This window comes from Rhineura floridana, chromosome 6 (assembly GCF_030035675.1).
Source record: "Rhineura floridana isolate rRhiFlo1 chromosome 6, rRhiFlo1.hap2, whole genome shotgun sequence".
In the NCBI taxonomy this organism is placed as follows: Eukaryota; Metazoa; Chordata; class Lepidosauria; order Squamata; family Rhineuridae; genus Rhineura; species Rhineura floridana.
The window spans coordinates 99893205-99917529 of NC_084485.1; the positions used below are offsets into that span (position 1 = coordinate 99893205).

General features: G+C 41.9%; 1 protein-coding gene across 8 annotated transcripts in view; it reads left to right on the forward strand.

The window, feature by feature from the left end:
• Positions 1-24325, forward strand: part of PATJ (PATJ crumbs cell polarity complex component) — a 294202-nt gene that overhangs the window by 66960 nt on the left and 202917 nt on the right. For all 8 annotated transcript variants that reach the window (XM_061633245.1, XM_061633242.1, XM_061633249.1 and 5 more), the window contains one exon: positions 8660-8836. In XM_061633245.1, coding sequence (XP_061489229.1) covers positions 8660-8836 — 177 coding nt within the window. The remainder of the gene's footprint in view (positions 1-8659; positions 8837-24325) is intronic.

Sequence of the window (24325 nt, forward strand, 5' to 3'; positions counted from 1 at the left end):
GAACGTTTCCCCAGTCGCTATCTCGATGGTTGCCATGGTACCGGCCTTGGCTGTCCGTTCCCAGGCCAGACACAGGCTTTGCAGCTGATAACACTCCTTCTTCCCCAGACTTCTTGAAACTTTCAGACTTGATGAAAAACAACCTGTGGTAGTAAAGCCTAATGGGTCAACATGTCCCCCTTTTTTCGTCATGTCTGCAAGTCTTTTACAACAATAACAATGGCATTTCAGGAATACATTTTCTAATATACATAGGCAATACATTTCAATACATTGCATCATACATTTCTGGTTTACATTTTCAGTACAGCTTAAAACTTTATTAATCATATTTTTGGTTGAACACAAGTCAGATACAGTGTCTCTGGATCCATCTGCACTTCTTTGTGCATCCCTGGGCTGGTAACTACCCCCACAGTAAATCTGTCAGGAGGTTTCCCAATGTTAGCTCTCTAAGAGCGTCTTAAGAGAACAGGAGCTTCTGCTTCCACTGCCCCCCCACCTGAGCTTGTTCCTGGCATGTCTTGCTCAGAATACATCAGATCATCAACCTTTCGTTTCTTTGTTTTACGTTTGCCCCAAATCATTTCATTTAATGTATCCTTGAGTGGAATCTGTGTTCCTTCCACTTTCACATCTTGTTTTGGTGTAAATACTTGTGCTTGTGTTTCATCTGATCCTGTAAGTATGACTGTTTGCTTTTGATCCCAAGGCTTTTCTGAGACTTTAATGCTTCTGTTCAGAACTAATTGCTGTGTTTGTGGTATCCATATTCTGTAATATGCATTCTGAAAACCCAGCACAAACCCTTCCTGTGCTCTAGGTGCAAGTTTGTCACGTCTTTTACTTTGTGGAATGTGGACCCAGCAACGGGCTCCGAATTTCTCAATGTGTTGCACCCTAGGCTTTCTCCCAGTGAGTTTCTCGTAGGGTGACATTCCAATGGCACTGTGTAACACCCTGTTGTGAATGTAATTCACATACAGAATAGCTTCTCCCCAGAAAGAATGTGAAAGACTAGAATCCTCCAACATGGCTCTCAAAGCTTCCTGAAGCACCCTGTTTTTTCTCTCCGCGGTCCCGTTACTGAACGGAGAAAATGGAGCTGTGAAATTCTGGTTTATTCCCTTACTCTCGAGGAAGTCACTCAATGCTTTGCTTGTGAATTCCCCTCCCTGGTCTGAGTGTATCGCTTTCACAGTGGTGCCATGCTGCGTTTCAACTTTCTTGATGAACAGACGCAACTTCTGCTCTGCCTCATCTTTCCTTTTCAGCAAATAAACATGAGTGAATCTGGAGAAATCATCGACCACTACCATAAAGTACCTCGCACCTCCTCGTGAACTGTTTATTGGCCCTGATAAATCAACATGAACTAGCTGGTAGGGAGCTGTTGTCGTGCTTTCAGCCTCCCGGTTTATGGGTGCAATTGTCATTTTCACTTTATGGCAGGCATCACAATCCATTAACTGCCCACAATCTTTCAACCGCATGTTTTCACTATGCATCGGGGATTTCTTAATCGTGTCATAATTTGCATGCCCCAGCCTTTTGTGCCAATCATGTACACAGCCTTGATGTGTCTGCGCTACAGCATTTAACACAGCACACCCTGCTTGATTGCTCTTTATTACAAACTGATCATCTTTCAGGCTCCCTTGCATGCATATTTCACCCCCTCTTTTCACAAAACATTTGTCTCTTTCAAACACCACAGAAAACCCAATGTTGGTCAATTTTCTCACAGACAAAATGTTACTAGACAAGTCAGGGACATATAATACATCAGAAATAATGCCAATCTTACTCAGTTTCAAAGTTCCTCGCGCCTTGATAATTCGTCTCGATCCATCAGCCAAAAGAACAGAGTCCTGCACCACCTTTGAAGTGTGCAATAAACATAAGTCTTTTACGAGACTATGGGACGCTCCACTATCTAAAATCCAGTCTGTATCAACACGAGGCTTTTCTGCGCTGACAAAGTTCACACTGCTCTGCTTCCAGCCTCCATCTCTGCTTCTTTGCTTGACTGCAGTCTCTTTGAATATGCCCACGTGCTCCGCAAAAGTAACAAGTTTTCAGCCGTGGCTGCTCCTGCTTGCTATCCTGCTTGCTTCTGACTGCCTCCTTCGGCTCTGCACTTTTCGCCTCTTGTCTCCGCTGCCACTCCTGGGTCAGTTTTTGGGTGAGTTATAACTCTTTTCTTTTATTCACAAAATTGAGGAAAGAAATTGAAAAAGCTTATCTTTGTTTTTATTGCAAAAAGCTGTCCTGGAAGTGCATTCTAACGATACAAACGGAAGAGGGATTTCTATTCCGAGGAGAAAAATAAATAAATAAATTTGATTTATGAACTTTGGAACATTATATGTCTGGGACTATTTTCTTTTTGGTCTATTTCATTTTGACGAATCTGCTTGTTCACGACGCCACTAACTGTTTTGATGCTGGGAACTAAATTTGTTTTGTATTCCTGAACATATAAGAGATAAGGCAGGCTGTTCTGTCTATACTGTGATGTCATCAAGCCTGGAATATTAACCCAATTATTGCTGAAATAAGAAGTGGTGTTTTTTTTTTGTGGTTTTAAGAATGGCAATCAAGAAAGTGGCTGAGATTCTGGAAGTAATTATGTTTCAGAAAATAATGGATGAGATTGAGATAACGAAACAAACCCTGAGACAGGGTAGAAAGGAGATGAAAATTGAATTGGGCAAAATGACGCAGGAGCTTAAAGAAATAGGGGATCTTGTGAGAGAGGAGATTGAGATCAGAGATGAGAAAAGAAAAATTAAAGGGAAGATACAAGCCCTGGAGATTGGAACAAATGTGGAATTGGAAAAAGATCTGGAGTTTATGGATATTAGAAACAAAGTTTACTGTCTGGAATTCAACGTTGTCTCTGAAGAAATTAATGAAGATATTAGAGATAAAGTTATCAATGTCTTGGATAATTTTCTGGACTGGAATGATGTGATGGAGCTTGACATAGAAAAAATCTATGGAATTAACTACAGATATGTGACAATGGAAAAACTCTCAAGAGATGAGCCAGTGCATTTTGTAAAAAAGAACAGAGATATGACTTTACAACAATATTTCAGCAACATATTCAGAATTGATGGCAAGGAAATATTTGTGATAAAGGAAATTCCCATCAGACTCTTATTATATGACTATGGCTACGACAGCAAGATTATTATGGGACACTGATAATGGAAGAATGGATACTGAAATTACTGGACTTAACAGGACTACTGAAGATGGAAGATGGAATTAATATTGATAATGGAAGAATGGCTATTGAAATTATTGGACCTAACAGATTTGATGAGATGGATTAATTGATATGTTTATTTGGACTATGGCTATGACAACAAGATTATTATGGGATACTGATAATGGAAGAATGGCTACTGAAATTACTGGACTTAACAGGATTATTGAAGATGGAAGATGGAATTAACATTGATAATGGAAGAATGGCTATTGAAATTATTGGACCTAATAGATTTGAACGAGATGGATTAATCAACATGCTTATTTGGAGAAAAATTGATAGATATATTTCTCAAAGAATTGAAACCTCTCTTTGACTTTTTGTGGAAAGAATAAAGTAATGTTTATGAGATTTGATGATTAATTAAGATAACTACTGGAGGAAAGTGATTTTATAATATAATTTAAGAGACAGGATTGCTATATATTGTAGACCTATAACTGATCTGCGACAAATCGGAAGTCAACATTTTATTTTACTGTTTAATTATTTTTGTTTTGTTTTGTTTTTTGTCTTTGAATGTTTTTTTATTTTGTTTTGTTTGTTTTATGAAAATTTGAATAAAAATTATTGTAAAAAAAAAACAAACTTTCAGACTTGATGAAAAACAACCTGTGGTAGTAAAGCCTAATGGGTCAACAAAAACATCATATAAACAGACTTTAAAATACATTAAAACAAAACATCTTTAAAAACATTTTTTAAAAAGCTTTGAAGACGCCTTAAGAAAGAAAAAAGTTAAAAACTTTGTTTTTTTTAAAAAAAGGTTTAAAAACATATTAAAAAGCAATTCTAACATAAGAACATAAGAAGAGCCTGCTGGATCAGGCCAGTGGCCCATCTAGTCCAGCATCCTGTTCTCACAGTGGCCTACCAGGTGCCTGGGGGAAGCCCGCAAGCAGGACCCGAGTGCAAGAACACTCTCCCCTCCTGAGGCTTCCGGCAACTGGTTTTCAGAAGCATGCTGCCTCTGACTAGGGTGGCAGAGCACAGCCATCATGGCTAGTAGCCATTGATAGCCCTGTCCTCCATGAATTTGTCTAATCTTCTTTTAAAGCCATCCAAGCTGGTGGCCATTACTGCATCTTGTGGGAGCAAATTCCATAGTTTAACTATGCGCTGAGTAAAGAAGTACTTCCTTTTGTCTGTCCTGAATCTTCCAACATTCAGCTTCTTTGAATGTCCACGAGTTCTAGTATTATGAGAGAGGGAGAAGAACTTTTCTCTATCCACTTTCTCAATGCCATGCATAATTTTATACACTTCTATCATGTCTCCTCTGACCCGCCTTTTCTGTAAACTAAAAAGCCCCAAATGCTGCAACCTTTCCTTGTAAGGGAGTCGCTCCATCCCCTTGATCATTCTGGTTGCCCTCTTCTGAACCTTTTCCAACTCTACAATATCCTTTCTGAGATGAGGCGACCAGAACTGTACACAGTATTCCAAATGCGGCCGCACCATAGATTTATACAACGGCATTATGATATCAGCTGTTTTATTTTCAATACCTTTCCTAATTATTGCTAGCATGGAATTTGCCTTTTTCACAGCTGCCGCACACTGGGTTGACATTTTCATCGTGCTGTCCACCACAACCCCGAGGTCTCTCTCCTGGTCGGTCACCGCCAGTTCAGACCCCATGAGCGTATATGTGAAATTCAGATTTTTTGCTCCAATATGCATAATTTTACACTTGTTTATATTGAATTGCATTTGCCATTTTTCCACCCATTCACTCAGTTTGGAGAGATCTTTTTGGAGCTCTTCGCAATCCCTTTTTGTTTTAACAACCCTGAACAATTTAGTGTCGTCAGCAAACTTGGCCACTTCACTGCTCACTCCTAATTCTAGGTCATTAATGAACAAGTTGAAAAGTACAGGTCCCAATACCGATCCTTGAGGGACTCCACTTTCTACAGCCCTCCATTGGGAGAACTGTCCGTTTATTCCTACTCTCTGCTTTCTGCTTCTTAACCAATTCCTTATCCACAAGAGGACCTCTCCTCTTATTCCATGACTGCTAAGCTTCCTCAGAAGCCTTTGGTGAGGTACCTTGTCAAACGCTTTTTGAAAGTCTAAGTACACTATGTCCACTGGATCACCTCTATCTATATGCTGTTGACACTCTCAAAGAATTCTAATAGGTTACTGAGACAGGACTTTCCCTTGCAGAAGCCATGCTGGCTCTGCTTCAGCAAGGCTTGTTCTTCTATGTGATTAGTTAATCTAGCTTTCATAATACTTTCTACCAGTTTTCCAGGGACAGAAGTTAAGCTAACTGGCCTGTAATTTCCGGGATCCCCTCTGGATCCCTTTTTGAAGATTGGCGTTACATTTGCCACTTTCCAGTCCTCAGGCACGGAGGAGGACCCGAGGGACAAGTTACATATTTTAGTTAGCAGATCAGCAATTTCACCTTTGAGTTCTTTGAGAACTCTCGGGTGGATGCCATCCGGGCCCGGTGATTTGTCAGTTTTTATATTGTCCATTAAGCTCAGAACTTCCTCTCTCGTTACCACTATTTGTCTTAGTTCCTCAGAATCCCTTCCTGCAAATGTTAGTTCAGGTTCAGGGATCTGCCCTATATCTTCCACTGTGAAGACAGATGCAAAGAATTCATTTAGCTTCTCTGCAATCTCCTTATCGTTCTTTAGTACACCTTTGACTCCCTTATCATCCAAGGGTCCAATTGTCTCCCTAGATGGTCTCCTGCTTTGAATGTATTTATAGAATTTTTTGTTGTTGGTTTTTATGTTCTTAGCAATGTGCTCCTCAAATTCTTTTTTAGCATCCCTTATTGTCTTCTTGCATTTCTTTTGCCAGAGTTTGTGTTCTTTTTTATTTTCTTCATTTGGACAAGACTTCCATTTTCTGAAGGAAGACTTTTTGCCTCTAAGAGCTTCCTTGACTTTGCTCGTTAACCATGCTGGCATCTTCTTGGCCCTGGCGGTACCTTTTCTGATCTGCGGTATGCACTCCAGTTGAGCTTCTAATGTAGTGTTTTTAAACAACTTCCAAGCATTTTCGAGTGATGTGACCCTCTGGACTTTGTTTTTCAACTTTCTTTTTACCAATCCCCTCATTTTTGTGAAGTTTCCTCTTTTGAAGTCAAATGTGACCGTAGATCAGATATATCAGATATGTGATAGCAGATCCTTTTTACATGAGTTCAGAGGAACTGTTCATTACCATTAGGTCCTAGAATTTTGTATTGGGGTGTGTGTGTGTATAAAATATTAGATGGATATTTTTTGAGATATGATCATATGTTTTTATATATAATTTTTAACAGATAGGTGCTAATTTTTTGAAATCTGTGCCAGCTGGAGACATTGGCTTTTGATTTTATACAACTGTCTGTGTAAATTGAATTTAATCTGGTAAACAGAAGATTAAACAGATTAAGTAGGTCATGTTTTTCCTTTTTATATATATATAATTAAAAGTATTTTCAATGTTGGATGGGCGGAACTTATGAATTAAAAATTCTGCATAACAAAATGGGCTACTGAAGAAGACAGATCAGCTGAAATGCGTTTGGCATTTTCAGGCATTCAGAGATCTGTACTACAGCAAGAACATTTTATATGACATTTTGGCCATTTAAAGAACCTGATGGGAGAATTATAAGAACATGTCATATGATGCACAGAGATTTTGTTTCTATTTAGATATTTATTTGGTGTTTCATACAGTGTGGTTATATTTGATATATGTTTACTTTATGATTTTTTTTGTCTCAGTTATTGTATTACAGAATCTGACCATTATCTTTCTGGATTTGTGTAATCTTTTTTTCTTGTTTTTATGTAACCAGATAGAACTCCATTTTATGCAATAATTTTTGTTATACATTTATGGGTATTCTGAATATATATGATGTTATGTATATATAGATTATATTGGACAAAGATAAGTTTGTTTTTTTGCTTTGTATCAAGCAGGGAATTGTGGAGAACTACAGTACAACTCTGGGGATAATTATGGACACTGGGTTGTACCCAACAAAGTTGTTCCATTTATGCAATGACTTCCACTTGTGCAACAGAACTTTCCCTCCCTCTCCTCTCCCCCAGAACAGATTTGGAAAATGTGTAGCAGAAGGCGAGGGAGGAAAAGTTCAGTTGCACAATTGGAAGTCTGGAATGGAATGACTTCATTAGATAAGCCCCACTATCATTTTTGCATATATAATTGATGGCCCAGTTCATACATAATGGTAAACCACAATTAATAATTTACTTGCCTACCTCATCCCTTTTTCCCCTTCCTGAAAATGATGGGCGGAAACAAACTACAATCCCTGCCTTAGTGCTACATCCGAGCCATGGATCATGGATTGATTTGCTTCTAATCGGAAAGAGTAGGCCAAGAACAACAAACCTTGGCTACAGAACGTAGTTTATTTGGAGCAAAGCAAACAACGACCCCTGCTTCAGATTTAGTACAAAGCTGAGGATTGTGGTTTGTTTGTTTACAGTGTGAGTGGGGGAGGAGCAAGTGCAATTCATTCATGCATGGTTAAGTCATGCTTTATGGGCTTCCTGAGCCTTTGTGAGGGCTCTCTTAACTTTTGATTCACTATATGAACTCATGAAATTTGGTCTTTGTGTATTGTAATTTTTCTGCAGATTTGGTTCTATAAATTGTAAACAGTTGCAGTAGATGGAAACTGCTATTTTGAGGTGGAGAGAATCTTAGTAATTTATTTGGAGCCTGTGCATGTGAAATCTACATTTCCATATAGACTTCTCTTGTGACTGAATCTCTTTCAGATTTCTACAGTAAGGACTAAGGAGTCATAACTTTGCCTTTCAAAGTCTCAAGCTGGAAGTGCTGTAATATTTATTCTCTAGTTTTTCCCTTAAAAGCATTGTGAGATCATGTGACTGAATATTTTACGATCTTGTTTCTTCATGCTTTTGCCACTATTATTTAAAACTAAGCATTTGTCTCTCATATCAGATTATTGAAAGCACTTTTCAGATGGTATTCCTTGCCACAGATGCTATAATGTAGGTCAGAATAGTTACCCTCATATTGAAGATGGCATGCACAGAGACAGTGGCCACCTACTGGGTTCCTGGCAAAGATTACAATTAAACCACAAGCCTCCAGGATCATAGATCATAATTTTATCTTCTAATGGGCTTCTAAGGGCTTCTAAGCCCATATCAGCTTTATTTTATTTTTACTTTACACTGTGCCCTTTTATGCATCTAATGAGACTATTGTTGAAGGTTATTGGCCTTATTGTATGCGAAGCAAGCAATATCTAGTTTTATGCAATAATTTAAATTCCAGCCTAAGTAACCAATTTATCTCATTTATGTTGTCTACATTTATCAATAGAAAAAAACATGATGTCTTATCTTTCAGGTGAAACCTAAAGATTTTGACCCAGAGGAAGAAGAAGAAGAAGAAGAAGAAGAAGAAGAAGAAGAAGAAGAAGAAGAAGAAGATGTGGAGCTAGAACTGTGGTCTTCTGAAGTCAAAGTTGTTACACTTGTAAAAGACACTAAAATGGGCTTAGGATTCAGCATTTTGGACTACCAGGTATGCTGTACATCCATGATGATTTGATCCTAATTGTATTTGCGTGGCACCTTAATATTCTCTCTGTTTTGTTTTCATGATCTTTCCATATTAGCTAACAGCAGAATAGATCAAAGCTTGGTCAATTCCCTTGCAGTTTTTCTCTTTAGTCTCAAAACTTTCTGTGTAGATATGTAATTTGTTTTTATTAATATCAGTAGTTGTGGGCTTCTGAAAAGTCATCTCAGCTCTATCAGTCCTATGACTGTATACAGTTTCAATTTAGGAAAAAAAGAATTTCTTAGATGCAGCAAATCATTAGCCTTTTGACACCACTAAGAGTGTGTTCAATTAATGAGTGAAGGTGAGTGGAGGGATTATACCCATTATGCCCCCTCCTGGTTTTGTGTACATACAAGCTGTGTGTGTGTGATCTGGTACTGCTGGATCCCCAATTTTGCATGATATGTGCAACTAATACAGCCATTGACTGTGTACAGAGAGGTGATTATTACTTTGATGTCATAGTCAGGGAGAGCAGGCATAATCCCTCTCCTCACATTCACATTTATATGCAATTTTAAATCTGTATTGGCAAGAATTTAAGAACGGTGTTGGATTCATAAAAGACTTTGCCATCTAGTGGTAAGATTGGGTTTGAGATTGCTTCGTTAGTGATAGCTCATTGCCTCTTCTATAGTATAATTCAATACAACTTAAACAGCACATTATTACAGTCTTTTTAATCAGTGATGTACTTTGGGGATGTCATCTGTGTTTTCTGTTCCACCGATATGCATTAAAATCTCCCCAAAGTGGAGCTGGCCTTCTTCAGTGTATTGATCTCTGTAGCCTTGCAATGTTGTGTAAGGACATCAGGCCTCAGCTGTTCCCCAGTTAGCTGAAACCTTATATGATAGCAGTGCTATTCTACCTTTTGTTTCCTTTTTAAGTTTATGTGGATTCACTGGAAGAATGTTACTAGTTAGAAATCAAGCCTGTATTAAGTTTGGTTTATATCTTGACATCTTAGGGTGACTAAGAGACAGATCCCATGATGGGACCATGCAGATATAGAATAGAAACAAGGAAAGCAGATACACTAGAAACAAGCCTGATGTGCTGTGGTTGGGATCCACAGCAGCAAGCAAATTGTGCCAGTGCTACAATATTGCAATTAGAGTTGGGAAGTAAAAGAAGCGAGATAAGGTGAAGTGTGGGTAAAACAAGGGGCAGGTTTATTTAGATAAAGCAAATTAAGTGGCTGATTATGCAAAATGATCTGCAGAGATAAAGTGCAGGAGAGAACTCTTAACCAATTGGGTGAGGACAGCCTGCCATGGGAAAGGGAGTGGTCCAAGCCCAGTCTCCTTCCCTCGGCCTCAGCCCCACAGGCCTTCCTGCTCCACCTGTCCCAGGGCCTCACAACACTGAGTGGGTATTACAAGTTAGTCCCAGTGGTAAACCTTGTCCTGCCAACAGGCCTCAGCAACCTGAAAGGCAAGCCTCAGATCCCACCTTTCACCTTAAAGGGTGCCTAAGGATGCTCACCAAGTCCTACCCTGTGAAATTCCCACACCTTTCCACTACAAAAGAGGACAAGCCTCAGCTTAGTCCCTCTTTTCCCACATGCATCCAATAATTTTATGCAGGGCACTCTACAGATCACCCAGAAACAGATAATTTTTTGTGTGTTTTAAAATTTGTATATTTGTTTTTAATGTTTTTAATTGCTGTAAACCGCCCAGAGAGTTTCGGCTATGGTGCGGTATATATATAAATGTAATAAATAAATACCCAAGTTGAACATATGGACACCATCTGGCTGGTAAATATCAGCCTTGCCACACTTTACCTCTGGGTGATATATTACCTCACCCTGCCTATCAGCAAGAGCGAACTGGGCCTCCCTGTTTACTTTCTTTCAAGCCTTATTCAGGCTCCTAGGGTCAATTCCTGCCCTCCAAATCTTCATAGGGAGGATGTTGGACCAAACAATCAAGGTCCCAGGCCGCTGGCTATGTTTGACCTCAAAATCCAAGCCAGCCTCAATGATAAGGGCTTTCCTCTTCAGCATTCCCAGGTCATTGCCTCCCAAATGAATAATGAAAATCAGTGGAGGGTGCTGAAGGATCAAAAATTGTTGTCAGGAGGCATTCCCACAGCATGCCACATCTACCCAGTTGCTGGACCAAAGCACAGTGACTGAGCCCCAACTGGGTTCCATGCTTGATCTGTGACACCCTTCCCTTGACTCAATGCCATGCTGTGGCCACATATGAGTACCTTGACTCCAGCACCCTCCAACCTGTTAAAACAGAAACAAAACAGTTAAAGAGGTGCTCACTATCACAACAGTTAACAAGGAACCTTTGACTGGCCTCACATAAGCCCGGAAAGCACCTGATCACCAGCACCCCACTGCCTGTATCTCTGTGATCCCAAAGCCCAAGCTAGCCGCAGTAGAAGCCACACCAGTCCTAAAAGAATGCTTACCAATCTGTCCAGGGTCAAGACCCAAAGTTAACAAGGCCCATCTCGTGATGGTCCAGAACTGTTAAAGACTGACCATCTTGGTGACAAACTAGTGGCCCCCCAAACTTGCCCCTAAGCTGCAAAAATGAACCTAACGTCTGGACTGGGCACATCCATTCCACAGGGGAAGAGGCCAAAGTGATGACAGATCCTTGCTCCCCCCTGGTCAGTCTTAGACTTGTGCAGTTGAATCTGAATGCTGCTGTCACCTACTGCAACATCACTGAAACAACTTCTTTGCAGTTGGAATGGCATAAAGACACCCAAAGCCTATAAAGGCCCAACAAAATATCTGCAATGGGTGCCTGGCACAGGAGGATGGGAATGGGTCCACCCCTCAAGCATTTCCTTAATCCTAAAATCACCTGAGGAGTCAGGCACACCCCTAAGCTTGGCTAAAAACTCAATACCCACTAATTTACCCCAATGGTCTTCACAGAAAGGCCCTGTTGCTGAAGAACCACACAAAATTCGACCAGCTGGCCCACCAGGATAGGCCAAAGGAGCAGATACCCCTTTTTCAGATGAAAAACACCGAATTCCCTACCTGATGTTAAATAAGAGTTTATTGTGCTGGTGGCAAGGGATAACATTATGGCCTTCTCAGTTTCAAACTGCCAAGTTCCCATAGTGCCACTGGCATCGGCTCTGGCTGAAGTATGGCCAAAGGGGCCAACTCCCCAAAACGCGACATCTGATGAAGGGGGCATCAGCCATGCCATTGTCCAGGCCAGGAACATGGCAAGCAAGAAAAAGAATATTAAATTTAAGGCATTGGGTTACAAAAGCACGTACCAAAGCCATCACTCTAGGGTTCCTAGAAGTAAGGGTGTTGATAACGTGCACCGTGGCCTAATTATCACACCAAAAATGCACCATGGAGTTAGCCAAATCATCTGCCCACAGATGAACAGCAATCAGGGAAGAACTCTAGAAAGGTCAAATCCCTGGTAATGCCAGTCTCAGCCCATGCTCCTGGCCATGCCTCTGCGCACCAGCTATCCTGAAAAATGACCCCCAAACCCAAAGCTCCAGAGGCATCAGAGTTAATTTGCAACTCTGCCTCCAACAATAGGTCCTGCTGCCAAAAGGAAACCCCATTAAACTGATCTAAAAATTGTGACCAAACTAACAAATCATCCCTCATATCCCGGGTAACCCTAACTGAGGCCTTTCATCAAATCACAAATCATACAAAGGAACACCCTGCTGGGTTCTATAACCCTACAAGCAAAATTTAAATGCCCCACTGAAGCTCCCAAAGGGTGACCTTGCTTTCACCCATCATGCTAACAACCCTATGCGTCAACTCACCCAACTTGACAGCCAGCAAATGGCAAGCCTGCTTGACTGAGTCGAGCTCAATTCCCAAAAAGGTAAGCACCGGCGCAGGGCCCTCACTTTTCTTCCTGGCCAAAGGCACTCCCAGCTCGGCAGCTACATGCCCAAATGCATACATAAGATGAAAACACTGTTGTGAGCCAGCAGGTACGGCAAAAAGAAAATCATCAAGATAATGCATTAGTGCTTTAGATCCATCCCACCTCCTGAGAACCCACTCAAGGAAAATACTAAAGCGCTCAAAAGCTGAACACAAAATAGAACATCCCATGGGCAGTGCTTGATCTACATAAAACAAACCCTTAAAAGAAAACCCCAACAGATCAAAGTCCAAAGGATGCACTGGCAGAAGGCGGAATGCTTTACCCATGAGAGTGCCCGGGCTGAAATGCCAAACCCTAACAACTGCACTGTCAAAGGAAGAATACCGTACTGAACACAAATGCTCAGGGATAGCATCGTTCACCGACTGCCCTGTATGGTAAGACAGATGATGACTGAGGCGATACTGACCAGGATCTTTCTTACGGATGGTGCCCAAAGGAGATATCCTCAAAGTGGGCATAGAAAGGTAGGCAAAAGGGCCCAGTACCCTACCTTCATCTACCTCCTTATCTATTTTTTCCTGTACCACTTATTCCATTCCAACTACAGACTTCGGATTCCCAGACATGTATTTATGCTCCCCAACAACTGGAATCCTGAAGCCATAACAAAAATCTTCCCCCAAATAAACTGCATCAGCATGGTAGGGTACTGATGAAGCAAAGCCAAGAGTCCCTGGATATTAATCAGGGTGGGACCCCTTACCTGAAGGCTGCCCTCCAAATCCAGACTTCTTCCCTTTCTGGAACCCTTTAAAGCCCCGTGCTCTAGAGCAACTGATAAAGGAATGGAAGCCAGCACAGATGGAACACTCATGTCTGAATTTACACGGGTTCCTGTTGCAGAAGCCCTTAGCCTTAGCACTAAACTCCCAACAGAGCAGGCGGGGTTGAACCAAAGTGGGGGACTTACCCAGCAAATGCCTGCTGTCTGCTCTATCACCCTGAACAGCTTGGGCTGCAGTCATGAATTGCAGCCACAATTCCAGATCCTTCCTGTCCCATTTTAAATTAACATCAACTGCCGCCGTCATCCTAAAGGATTCATTAGGCCAACCATGCTGACCGCACAAATTCAGTATGAGCCCTAAAGATGATATCCAAGTTTTTACTAAAGCTGCCTCCTTCATAGGCTGGCGCTGAAGTACCACCACCATGTAGATTAGGAATCCTGCCATCCAATTACCCCAGGTCCTGTCAACCTTTTATCTCTCTCATCATGCTTATCCTTTTCCTGATGTTCAGGCTCAATGTACAGTAAAGAAAAAACATCTGCATATTCTCCCTTCCAAATTGCCAAGAACAAATGAACCCCAAGCAGAGCGGATGCTTCTCCAAATGGGCCCTCTCCAGCCTAGGCAGAATACAAAGGATCCACAGCCAACTGAGCTGCCCATGTAGCTGAAGCAACCGTGTGAGTGCCCCCTGGGCTTCAAACCTGCTTGCAGGTGTTACTCAGAGGCTGCTGGGGAGAAGGAGGAACACTGCACCCATACTTAGCTGGTATTGCTCCTGAATATGCAGGGTAAGGCCACCCCTGAGTAGTGCCCAATGGCATAACCCAGGAACCCATACTTGGCCAGCCAGGAAAACCCCACACATTACCCTGCGGAATAGACTCGCCGAACCCAGGATGAACTGCAACCACTAATAACCTTCCCAAAATGGCCACCACCCCAACAACCTCCTCAAAATGGCCACCAGCCTGGCTACAGGCAAGATGTCCACCGCCACCCCAGGCCCACCTAGAATGGTGGCTGAACACAAGCCCCCAAAATAGCTGCCAAGCAAGGCAAGGCCACCTAGGCTTGAAAATGCAGGCTGGCCAGGTCCAGTTATTTTCTTCCCCCTAGGACCCAAGACAGGCCTGTTAACCTAAAAACACCCACCCAGACCCCAACTTCAAACTGTGCGGGCCCGAAAGAGGTTGCTAACAAGTGCTGCTGCCACCCAACAACCACTCCCTTCCTGCCTTGCCCACTGCCAAACAGGACACCTCAAGGCCGAACAAGGTCTTCCCTGCCTGAGGCATCCTGTTCCATCATCACACAAAGCTTTTATGTTTTATGTTCACCGCCCAGAGAGCTATTGCTAGTCGGGCGGTATATAAATTTAATAAATAAAATAAATAATAAATAAAGCTGGAAAGAGGCCGAGATAGGGCAGAGCAGGGCTTAAATAGCCACCCTGACCCTCCCCAGCATGACGCAGTGTGTGTGACCACACTGATGCACGAGTTTTGAAGCCACACCAGGACTTCCCCTGATGTGGCTGCAAAGGCCCATTGCTGACAGAATCCTCCATGTCTGTCAACAAGGCAATTGTACAATTTATCGTCCAATCTGGAAAAAAATGCTATATTGACAACTAAGCGATTGGGCTGTATAGCCTTGCAATATTATTTAAGGACATCAGATGTCAGAAAGATCCCCTCCTTGAAACTTTGAAGAGCTGTTCCCAGTCACAGTAGATAATACTGGGCTAGATAGACAAATGGTCTGATTAGTACAAGGCAGCTTCATATAGTGATTGAAAACCAGAACATTAAATTTGCTCCATTACTACTATTGTCTGCTTCTGGTCTTGTTTTTGCAGAAAGTATGGAACTTCTCCATCTTCTACTACCAATTATATAATCAATTTGATGTCCACGTGAGATATTCAGAGGTGGTTTACCATTGCCTTCCTCTGAGTTGCCTTCCTCTGATGCATCCAATCTTAGTCTGGTGTCTCAGCTTTGACCATTCCGCCTTGGGTGACCCTGGTAGGAGTCTAGCCTCTTGGTCTAGATTCCTGACAGCATTGTTCTCAGCTTCTTCAACACTCTCAAACCCCCTCACCACATTAAGGTGTGCATCCTAGAGGAGGCATAGCAAAATAGCCCCCATTTTAAAAATCTCTAATAAAGAATACTGTGGTGGTATACAAAGCAGGTGCATAATCTTCCTAAGAGCTAAATTCTATCAATGTAAAGTGAGAGTAGTTGCATTTTGAAAATAGTTGAAACAAAAATGTGACTGGGCATAATTAATCAAGAATAGAAAATAGTATATGCTCTTCATGTTGTTAGTGTTTTTAAGGCCTGAACTAAGTTTAGGTAGCTGTTTGCTATAACACACATGTATGTGAATGCTATCTAAACGTTTTGGTTCAATAACACAAATATATTCTATTACTATGCAAAGATGTCAAAGGATATAGAAATCTATTATACTTTTACAAAATGAGGACATGTTGAAGAGAAATATTTGGAGAATGCCTGTGCCTGTGGGTCCCACATTTTACAGTATAGTTACCTACTACTATTTTGCACAGAGCAATAATATGCAGACCTGCTTTTGTACCATTGTACGATGAGAATTAATGGAGGCTTTAATAACAGTTTTTATTTACTTACCAATGTAAATGCATTGGCAAGGATGGGATGCAGCTAAATTTAAATTATTTGAAATGGGCTGTGAGCCATTTTATTTTAGCTCTTCCGTCATTTTAAGATATTGGTTTACAAAGTGCTGTGTCCTTGCTGAGCTACTAAGCTTTTTATGGTGCATAGATATTAATGAAGTGTATTCAGTCATAGTAACTCTTTTGACAGGTCATTTGGGGGGGAAAAGTGCCTAGAACTGCTTCTTCAATGACGGACTGGAGTGACCAGTAGAAAACTAAACTATCTCTGGGATGGGTGAACTTATGGCCCTACAGATGTTGTTGGACTATAACTCCATATTAAACCCTCACATGCTTGCTGAGTCTCATGGGTGTCCCATCAGTATTTTGGATAGTCACAGACTCCCTATCCTTATTCTAGCCCTTAAGCTATCATCGTATTGCACTTACTTGTCCCCTGAAGCATTTTGTACTTGCTTCTCCACTTCAATCAAACTCTAATCCAGTCTTCACCAACCTGATGCCTTCCAGATGTTTTGGACTACAAAATATGGCTGTGCTAACTGGGGCTAATGGGAACTGTAGTTGCAAACATTGAGAGGGTACCAGAGATTACCAATCTTTTTGAACCAGTGGACACATTTCAAATTTTGAGAATGCTATAGGTGCCAGTCACAACATGGCTGCCATGGGGGTATGGCATAACCCAAAATAAAAGAGAGTACAGATATTGCTGCTCCTTCCTCTTTGGAGAACCTCATGCTTAAGTCAGCTGTGCCCTGCTGGTCCTGAGTGTGGAGGTACAGCTGTTAAAGGCACAATAGGCTTATATTCCCCAATGGCAATCCTATGCTTAGGCTGCTATCTTGTACCTACTTACCTGGGAGTAAACTCCATTTAACACAAAAATACTTGATTCTGAAGAAGAAATGAATACTCTAGATTAACTGATTCTCTATAAGTGCCTGGACATTGCCTAAGCCTCTTTGCCATGTTTTCACTTCTTGCATTTGCCATTTGGGGAGGGATTCTTTAACATCCACCCACAGTTATTTGCAGAAAATAATGTCTAGAGAACACCCGATCTCAGACGAACTCACCACAGGAAAGATGTACCCTCATTGCTAGGAAAAAAGGAAGGGCAAACTACAGAGATTCCAGCGACTACTGAAGCAGGAAAAGTGCACTAAAGGGGAGGGGGAAACTACACCTCTTTAGGACCCCAGGGATTCCTTACTGCCTGGTGCCCAAATAACTCACTTATCAATCGCAGCTCTGACTTCATTAGCTAAAATATTGACAGGCAGGAACAGCAAGGCTGGCTCATTTCACAGAAATTGTTTAGAAGGGTACCTGCACATGTTGCTTCATAACGTTGATTGTAGGAGGGCTAGAGATTTACTTAAACAAAACCCTAACCCTAACCTCTAAAGCACTGCTATCATTCTTTTACAACAAGGGTGGACAACACACCTCCTCTTCCATCCAAGTGTTTGTGGAGAAAGTCATATCACAAATGCTATATGGCTCGCAGATGCTAACTTTCCCGAAAACAGTTCCATTTGAACCCATACAGACAAAATTTCTGAGGGCCGATTTCGGGATTCCATCATGTGTCTCAAACAACATTGTAAGATTGGAAGCTGGTCTTCCCTCTATTGAAGCATGAATTTGGAAACTTAAAATAAAGTTATGGTTAAAACTTCAATTTCTTCCTGTAGGCCTAGCCCCACTAGTACATTCTGATACCTTTCAATCATCTTGGCACAAATCATTGATGATGAAAGTGGCATCACTCGGCTTTTCATCTCCTATTATCTCCAAGTTAGGATACTCTAAAGTATGGACAGCCCTCTCCCAACGCATAATGGACATAGAATTGCAAACTCATTTAACTGTGCCACCTACCAAGTTTGACGTTATCACCGCATTCAGGGGCTTTGCCCCTGCTCAATATCTCAGCAACCTTTCTAGTCCCAGATATAGAAAAGCGTTTACCATGGCGAGATTCAACATGATACCGTCAGCCCTCCTTGAGGGTAGGTTTCGTGGAGTTCCACGCGTAGAAAGGCTGTGTCCGTGTGGGATCGGAGAAATTGAGACAATAACTCATGTACTTTTATATTGCACCTTTTATCAAGAGATGCATACTTTTAGTATTATACCTATTATCCAATCGATCCCTGGTCGTGACTTTTTATTTTATATAAGATATTTATTGCAGGATCTCCATCCACAAATCACATACATAGTTGCTAAATTTTGTGCCACAGCCATTATAACCCGTAGAACATTGTTAAGTCAAAAGTCCACATAAAAGAACTTTGACAATGATTTTAACTTGTATAAAGAAACGGTTTTAAGTGTATGATTTTGCATTGGCCATTGGCTGTAATAAACATTGACTGATTGACTTAAACAAAAAAGAAATAAACTCAGAATCTGGCCCCCTTCCTGGGAGTGCCAATGAAGGCCTCTGTGGGTGCCATGGTGCCAACAGGTGCTGGCTGGCAACCCTTCCTCTAATCACTAGCTTGTCTTGCAGTACCACTTGTTGCCTTTGGTATATATCTTGGTTAATGTGCATAATAGCTACTCTCACAAATTCACACTGTTTCTTCAAGCATTGTTCTCTGTCTCTTACTGGCCATATTTGCAGAAATTATTTTTCATTTATTTTTATCAACCTCTTCTTTCCCCATCTGTAACCAAGGTTGCTTCCACACGAAGGTTGTTTTGTTTTGTTTGGCAATCAGCTGGAAGCGTTGGTAGCAACAGATGTTTCTTGGAAACTTCAATGATTGGAGGATGGGACTTTCCCTGACAAAAGGCTCTGAAAAATGTGGCTTTCCCAGCTCCAAGTACTGCTGGAGGATATGCTATATTAATGCAGCCACAGTGATTTTCATAACTGCATAACTGGAAAAAATATGGGTAGAATCAGTTTCAGTTGATGCGGCCTGATGTAGACAAGGTGCTTGCGATGATAAGACTAGCAACGTGTCCTCTCGACCCTTGCCTTTCTTGGCTTTTTAAAGCTTGCTGAGGGGATTTGACCAAGTGGATCCAGGGTGTGATCAATGCATCATTGCTGGAGGGAGTGGTTCCAGCCACCCTGAAAGAGGCGGTGATACGACTGCTCCTGAAAAAGTCCACCCTGGACCCGTTGGTCTGTGACAATTACCGACTGGTGGAAAATACCCCCTTCTTAGGGAAGGTGATTGAGAGGGTTGTTGCGCAGCAGTTGCAAGTACTCTTGCATGAAACAGATTATTTTGACCCATTCCAGTCTGGGTTCAGGCCTGGTTATGAGATTGAATCAGCTTTGGTCGCCCTGATGGATGACCTTTATCGGGAGAAGGGCAGGGGGAGTGTGACCTTGTTACTCTTACTTGATCTCTCAGTCCATGGTATCCTTCTGTGCCAACTTGGTGAGTATTAGAGGCACTGTTTTACAGTGGTTCCGATCCTATCTTCAAGGTCATTTTCAGAGAATAGCTTTGGGTGATTGTCTTTTGGCCCCTTGGCAGTTGTGTTCTGGGATGCCACAGGGTACCATCTTGTCCCCCATGCTGTTTAACATCTATATGAAGCCCTTGGGAGTGGTCATCAGGAGATTTGGGGTGAGGTCTCAGCAGTACGCTGATGATACCCAGCTCTATTTCTCTGTAACATCTGAATCGAGAGGGGCCATGTAAGCCCTGGACCAGTGCCTGGACTCGGTGGTGGGCTGGATGAGAGCAAATAAACTGAGTCTGAATCCTAGCAAGACAGAGGTGCTGTTGGTTGGTGATTCCTGAGTTCAGATAATTGGTCAGTTGCCTGTTTTGGATGGGGTTGTACTCCCTCTGAAAGAACACATAGTCTGAGGCTGCTCCTGGATCCATCTTTGTTGCTAGAGGCCCAGGTGACCTCAGTGGCTAGGAGTGCCTTTTACCAGCTTCAGCTGGTAAGACAGCTGCGACTGTTTCTGGACCGGGATAGCCTGACCACTGTTGTCCACGCACTGGTAACCTCCAGGCTGGATTACTGTAATGCACAACATGTGGGCCTGTCCTTGAGGTTGGTCTGGAAGCTGCATCTGGTGCAAAATGCGGCAGCGAGACTGCTCACTGAGGCAGGGTATCACCAACATGTCACCCCACTGCTGAAAGAATTGCACTGGCTGCCCATTACTGGGCCAAGTTCAGGGTTCTAGGTTTGGTGTATAAAACTCTATACAGCTTGGGACCAGGATACCTGAAAGACTGTCTTATCCCTTATATACCCAGTTGATCACTGCGCTCTGCAGGTGAGGGCCTTCTGCAGATATTATTTTATCAGGAGGTCCATTGTGCAGAACATAGGAAACAGACCTTTAGTGTGGCAGCACCTACCCTGTGGAATTCCCTACCCTTAAATATTAGACAGGCACCATCTCTGTTATCTTTTCGGCGCCTACTGAAGACCTTCCTATTTCAACAAGCCTTTTCAGTTGGGACCTTATCCCAGTCTGCGTCTGTGTTGTAATTGCTTTTTAATATGTTTTAAAAACTTTTTTGTTTCAAACAATATATTTTTAATCTTTTTTTTTTAAAAAAAGATTTCTTGAAAGCTTTTTAAAAAAATGTTTTTAAAGATGTTTTATTTTAATGTATTTTAAAGTCTGTTTTTATGATGTTTTAAAGTGTTTTTAGTGCTTTTGTTTGTTGCCCTGAGCGCCTGCTGGGAGGAAGGGCAGGATATAAATAAATAGATAAACAAACAAACAAACAAAGGCTCATGAAGGAAAACAAAATGAAATGGCTGGGTAAAAATTCTTCAGCTGTGGGCATTCTTTCTGGTATCCTAGTGATTGTCTTGAATGTACAGTATCTCCAGATTAGATGCTCTAATGTGCTCTATGTGTGGCTGTAATTGAAATGCAGTAGCATAACTTTTGACTGGTATTAGCTATTAAAAGCATTAACACCAATGTTAATGTTGCTGATTACTAGTCTCAATTCAAGATGGTGGTGTTAGACATTCAAAGTTCTATTACTATTACTTGCACCAATTCCTTATCAAAGGCTGCATCAACAAAATACAACCACGTTTGGCAGATTATACAGCCACGAGAGTGGCTGTACACTATAGCCTCATGGATTTTTTGCGTTCCGCAGTGTTAAATCGAAAATACCCCCCATGCCATGCTGATGCTTCCCATAAACACATTTCAAAGCAAAACCTTAAAAACTTACAGTTCTGAACTCAGTAACGCTTGCTTAACAATCCTCTGAATTCTCATGGGAATACACAAAACAGTCAGAGAGAATCGAGAGTTCAAATTGTAAAAAGAGAGAGAAAGAAACCAGACCCCTTTTGGACTTTTTTCTGTTAGAGTTCTCATAATCTGTTGAAATTAATTAAAAATCAGCCATGTTCACAGAGTACCTGTAATCCTATTACGGACCTTGCCCCATACTCTGACCATCATCGTCTGCAGTTTAAAAGTTTAAAAAATGCCTGGCTGATTTTTAATTGATTTAATAAATTTAGCATTGAACGCAATGATAATGTCAGGCATGCTCAGTAAGAACCAACTGTCAGTGTTCTAAAAGCCAGACTCACAGTTGCTGACCTTGCCTACTCAGGGGGCCACACCCACACCAGACCTTTATTTTACTTTAGAGAGTCATGGCTTCTCCCAATCCTGTGAAGTGTAGTTTGTAAAGGGTGCTGAGAGGAGCCTCCTATTCCCCTGACAGAGCTCCAGTGGCCAGAGTGAAGCTTACCACTTCACATACTGCTGATGCCAAGGTATATTTTGAACTGGTAATATATTATTGTTTTTTAAATTTATATCCTACCCTTCCTTCAAAAAGGAGCTTGAAATTATATGACAATTATGCTTTCCTGTAATTTCTTTTGCCAAAAGAACCACTATTACCCTCTTGACTTAATCCTCTCTCCAATAAATTTGCAAAGTAAATTAATACTGCCAGACGGTGAAGAGCCTGTAGTAATGCGTAATAGCAGAATTAAAGGCGCTTACAAAAATAATCCTTGGCATGGGACTGGACACATTATAGGCATTTCCTCATTCTCCTCTGTGTGAAATGTTGGAGGGATGCACACAAGATTCTGAAACCCACAGCCCGGGAAAAAACCAGAAAAATTCGGGGGGGGGGATTTTTTTTCCTGGTTTTTTCCCAAAGCCTTTTTTGGGGGAAATTGGAAAAATAGAAAAAATGAAGAAAAATTTAATTATGGAATGTTTTATTTTAGCATGGTGAATAAAATGTTTCAATGAATCTTGCCCCCGCCCCTTTTTCTCAGTTCTTTTTATGACAATGGATGCTTGACACTGTGGAGAACTAGCGGAGACATAAATAATTTTTGTTGTTGTTGTTGTTGTTGTTGTTATTATTATTATTATTTATTTATATATATACCGCCCCATAGCCAAAGCTCTTTCGGCGGTTTACAGCAATTAAAAACATTAACAAGAAATATACAAATGTACAAATTTAAAAACACATGCTAAAATGCCTGGGAGAAGAGGAAAGTCTTAACCTGGCACCCAAAAGATAAGTGTTGGCGCCAGGTGCACCTTGTCCAAAAGATAATTCCATAATTTGGGGGCCACCACTGAGAAGCTCCTCTCCCTTGTTGCCACACTCCCAGCTTCCCTCGGAGTAGGCACCCGGAGGAGGGCCTTGGATGTAGAGCGTAGTGTACGAGTGGGTTCATGTTGGGAGAGGCGTTCCATCAGGTATTGTGGTCCAAAGCCGTGTAAGGCTTTATAGGTTAAAACCAGCACCTCGAATCGAGCTTGGAAACATACAGGCAGCCAATACAAGTGGGCCAGAATCGGTTTTATATATTCAAACTGTCTGGTCCCTGTTACTAATCTGGCCGCTGCATTTTGCACAAGCTGCAGTTTCCGAACCGTCTTCAAAGGCAGCCCCACGTAGAGGGCATTGCAGTAATCTAACTTGGAGATTACCAGAGCATGGACAACCAAAGCCCGGTTATCCCTGTCCAGATAGGGGCGTAGCTGGGCCACCAACTGAAGTTGGTAGAAGGCATTCCGTGCCGCTGAGGCTACCTGAGCCTCAAGTGACAGAGATGGTTCTAGGAAAAACCCCAAGCTATGAACCTGCTCCTTCAGGGGGAGTGCAGCCCCATCCAGGACAGGTTGGATATCCACCATCCGGTCAGAAGAACCACCCACTAGCAGCATCTCAGTCTTGTCTGGATTGAGCCTCAGTTTATTAGCCCTCATCCAGTCCACTGTCACAGCCAGGCACTGGTTCAGCACTTTGACAGTCTCACCTGATGAAGATGAAAAGGAGAAATAGAGTTGCGTGTCATCAGTGTACTGATGGCAGCGCACTCCAAAGCTCCGGATGACCGCACCCAACGGTTTCATGTAGATGTTGAACAGCATGGGGGACAGAACTGACCCCTGTGGAACCCCACACTGGAGAGTCCAGGGTGCCAATCATGTTCCCCAAGCACCACCATCTGGAGGCGACCCGCCAAGTAGGAGCGGAACCACTGCCATGCAGTACCTCCCACTCCCAACTCAGCCAGTCTTCCCAGAAGGATACCATGGTTGATGGTGTCAAAAGCTGCTGAGAGATCAAGGAGAATCAACAGAGGCACACTCCCTGTCTCTCTCCCAACAGAGTTCATCATACAGGGCGACCAAGGCTGTTTCTGTGCCAAAACCAGGCCTAAAACCCGACTGAAATGGTCTCATCCAAGGGTGTCTGGAGCTGTCCTACCACCACTCGTTCAAGGACCTTGCCCAGGAATGGAACATTTGCTACCGGCCTGTATTCTGGAGAGCACTTCTTGTATGAAAAACCCTTCAGCAATCTTAGACTATTCTATGAAGCCTTACTTTAGGTGTATTTGCCTTCACGGGCCAAATTGATATTCACTAGGAGCAGAGTCTTTTCTGTGGCTGCCTGCACAATTTCAAGTTGACTTCCATACTCTATTGCATCATTTAGATACTGAAATTATGTTCCTTATCAGTCAGGAATTTGAAGTGTGTGGGGCTATCAAGTAGTATTCTCTGTTCCTATTTTCAACAGCTTTTGGATCTTTGGTGGTTTTGGTATTGCTGTGGTTGTACTTAAATGTTTTATTACTAGGATTTTTTGTATTACTC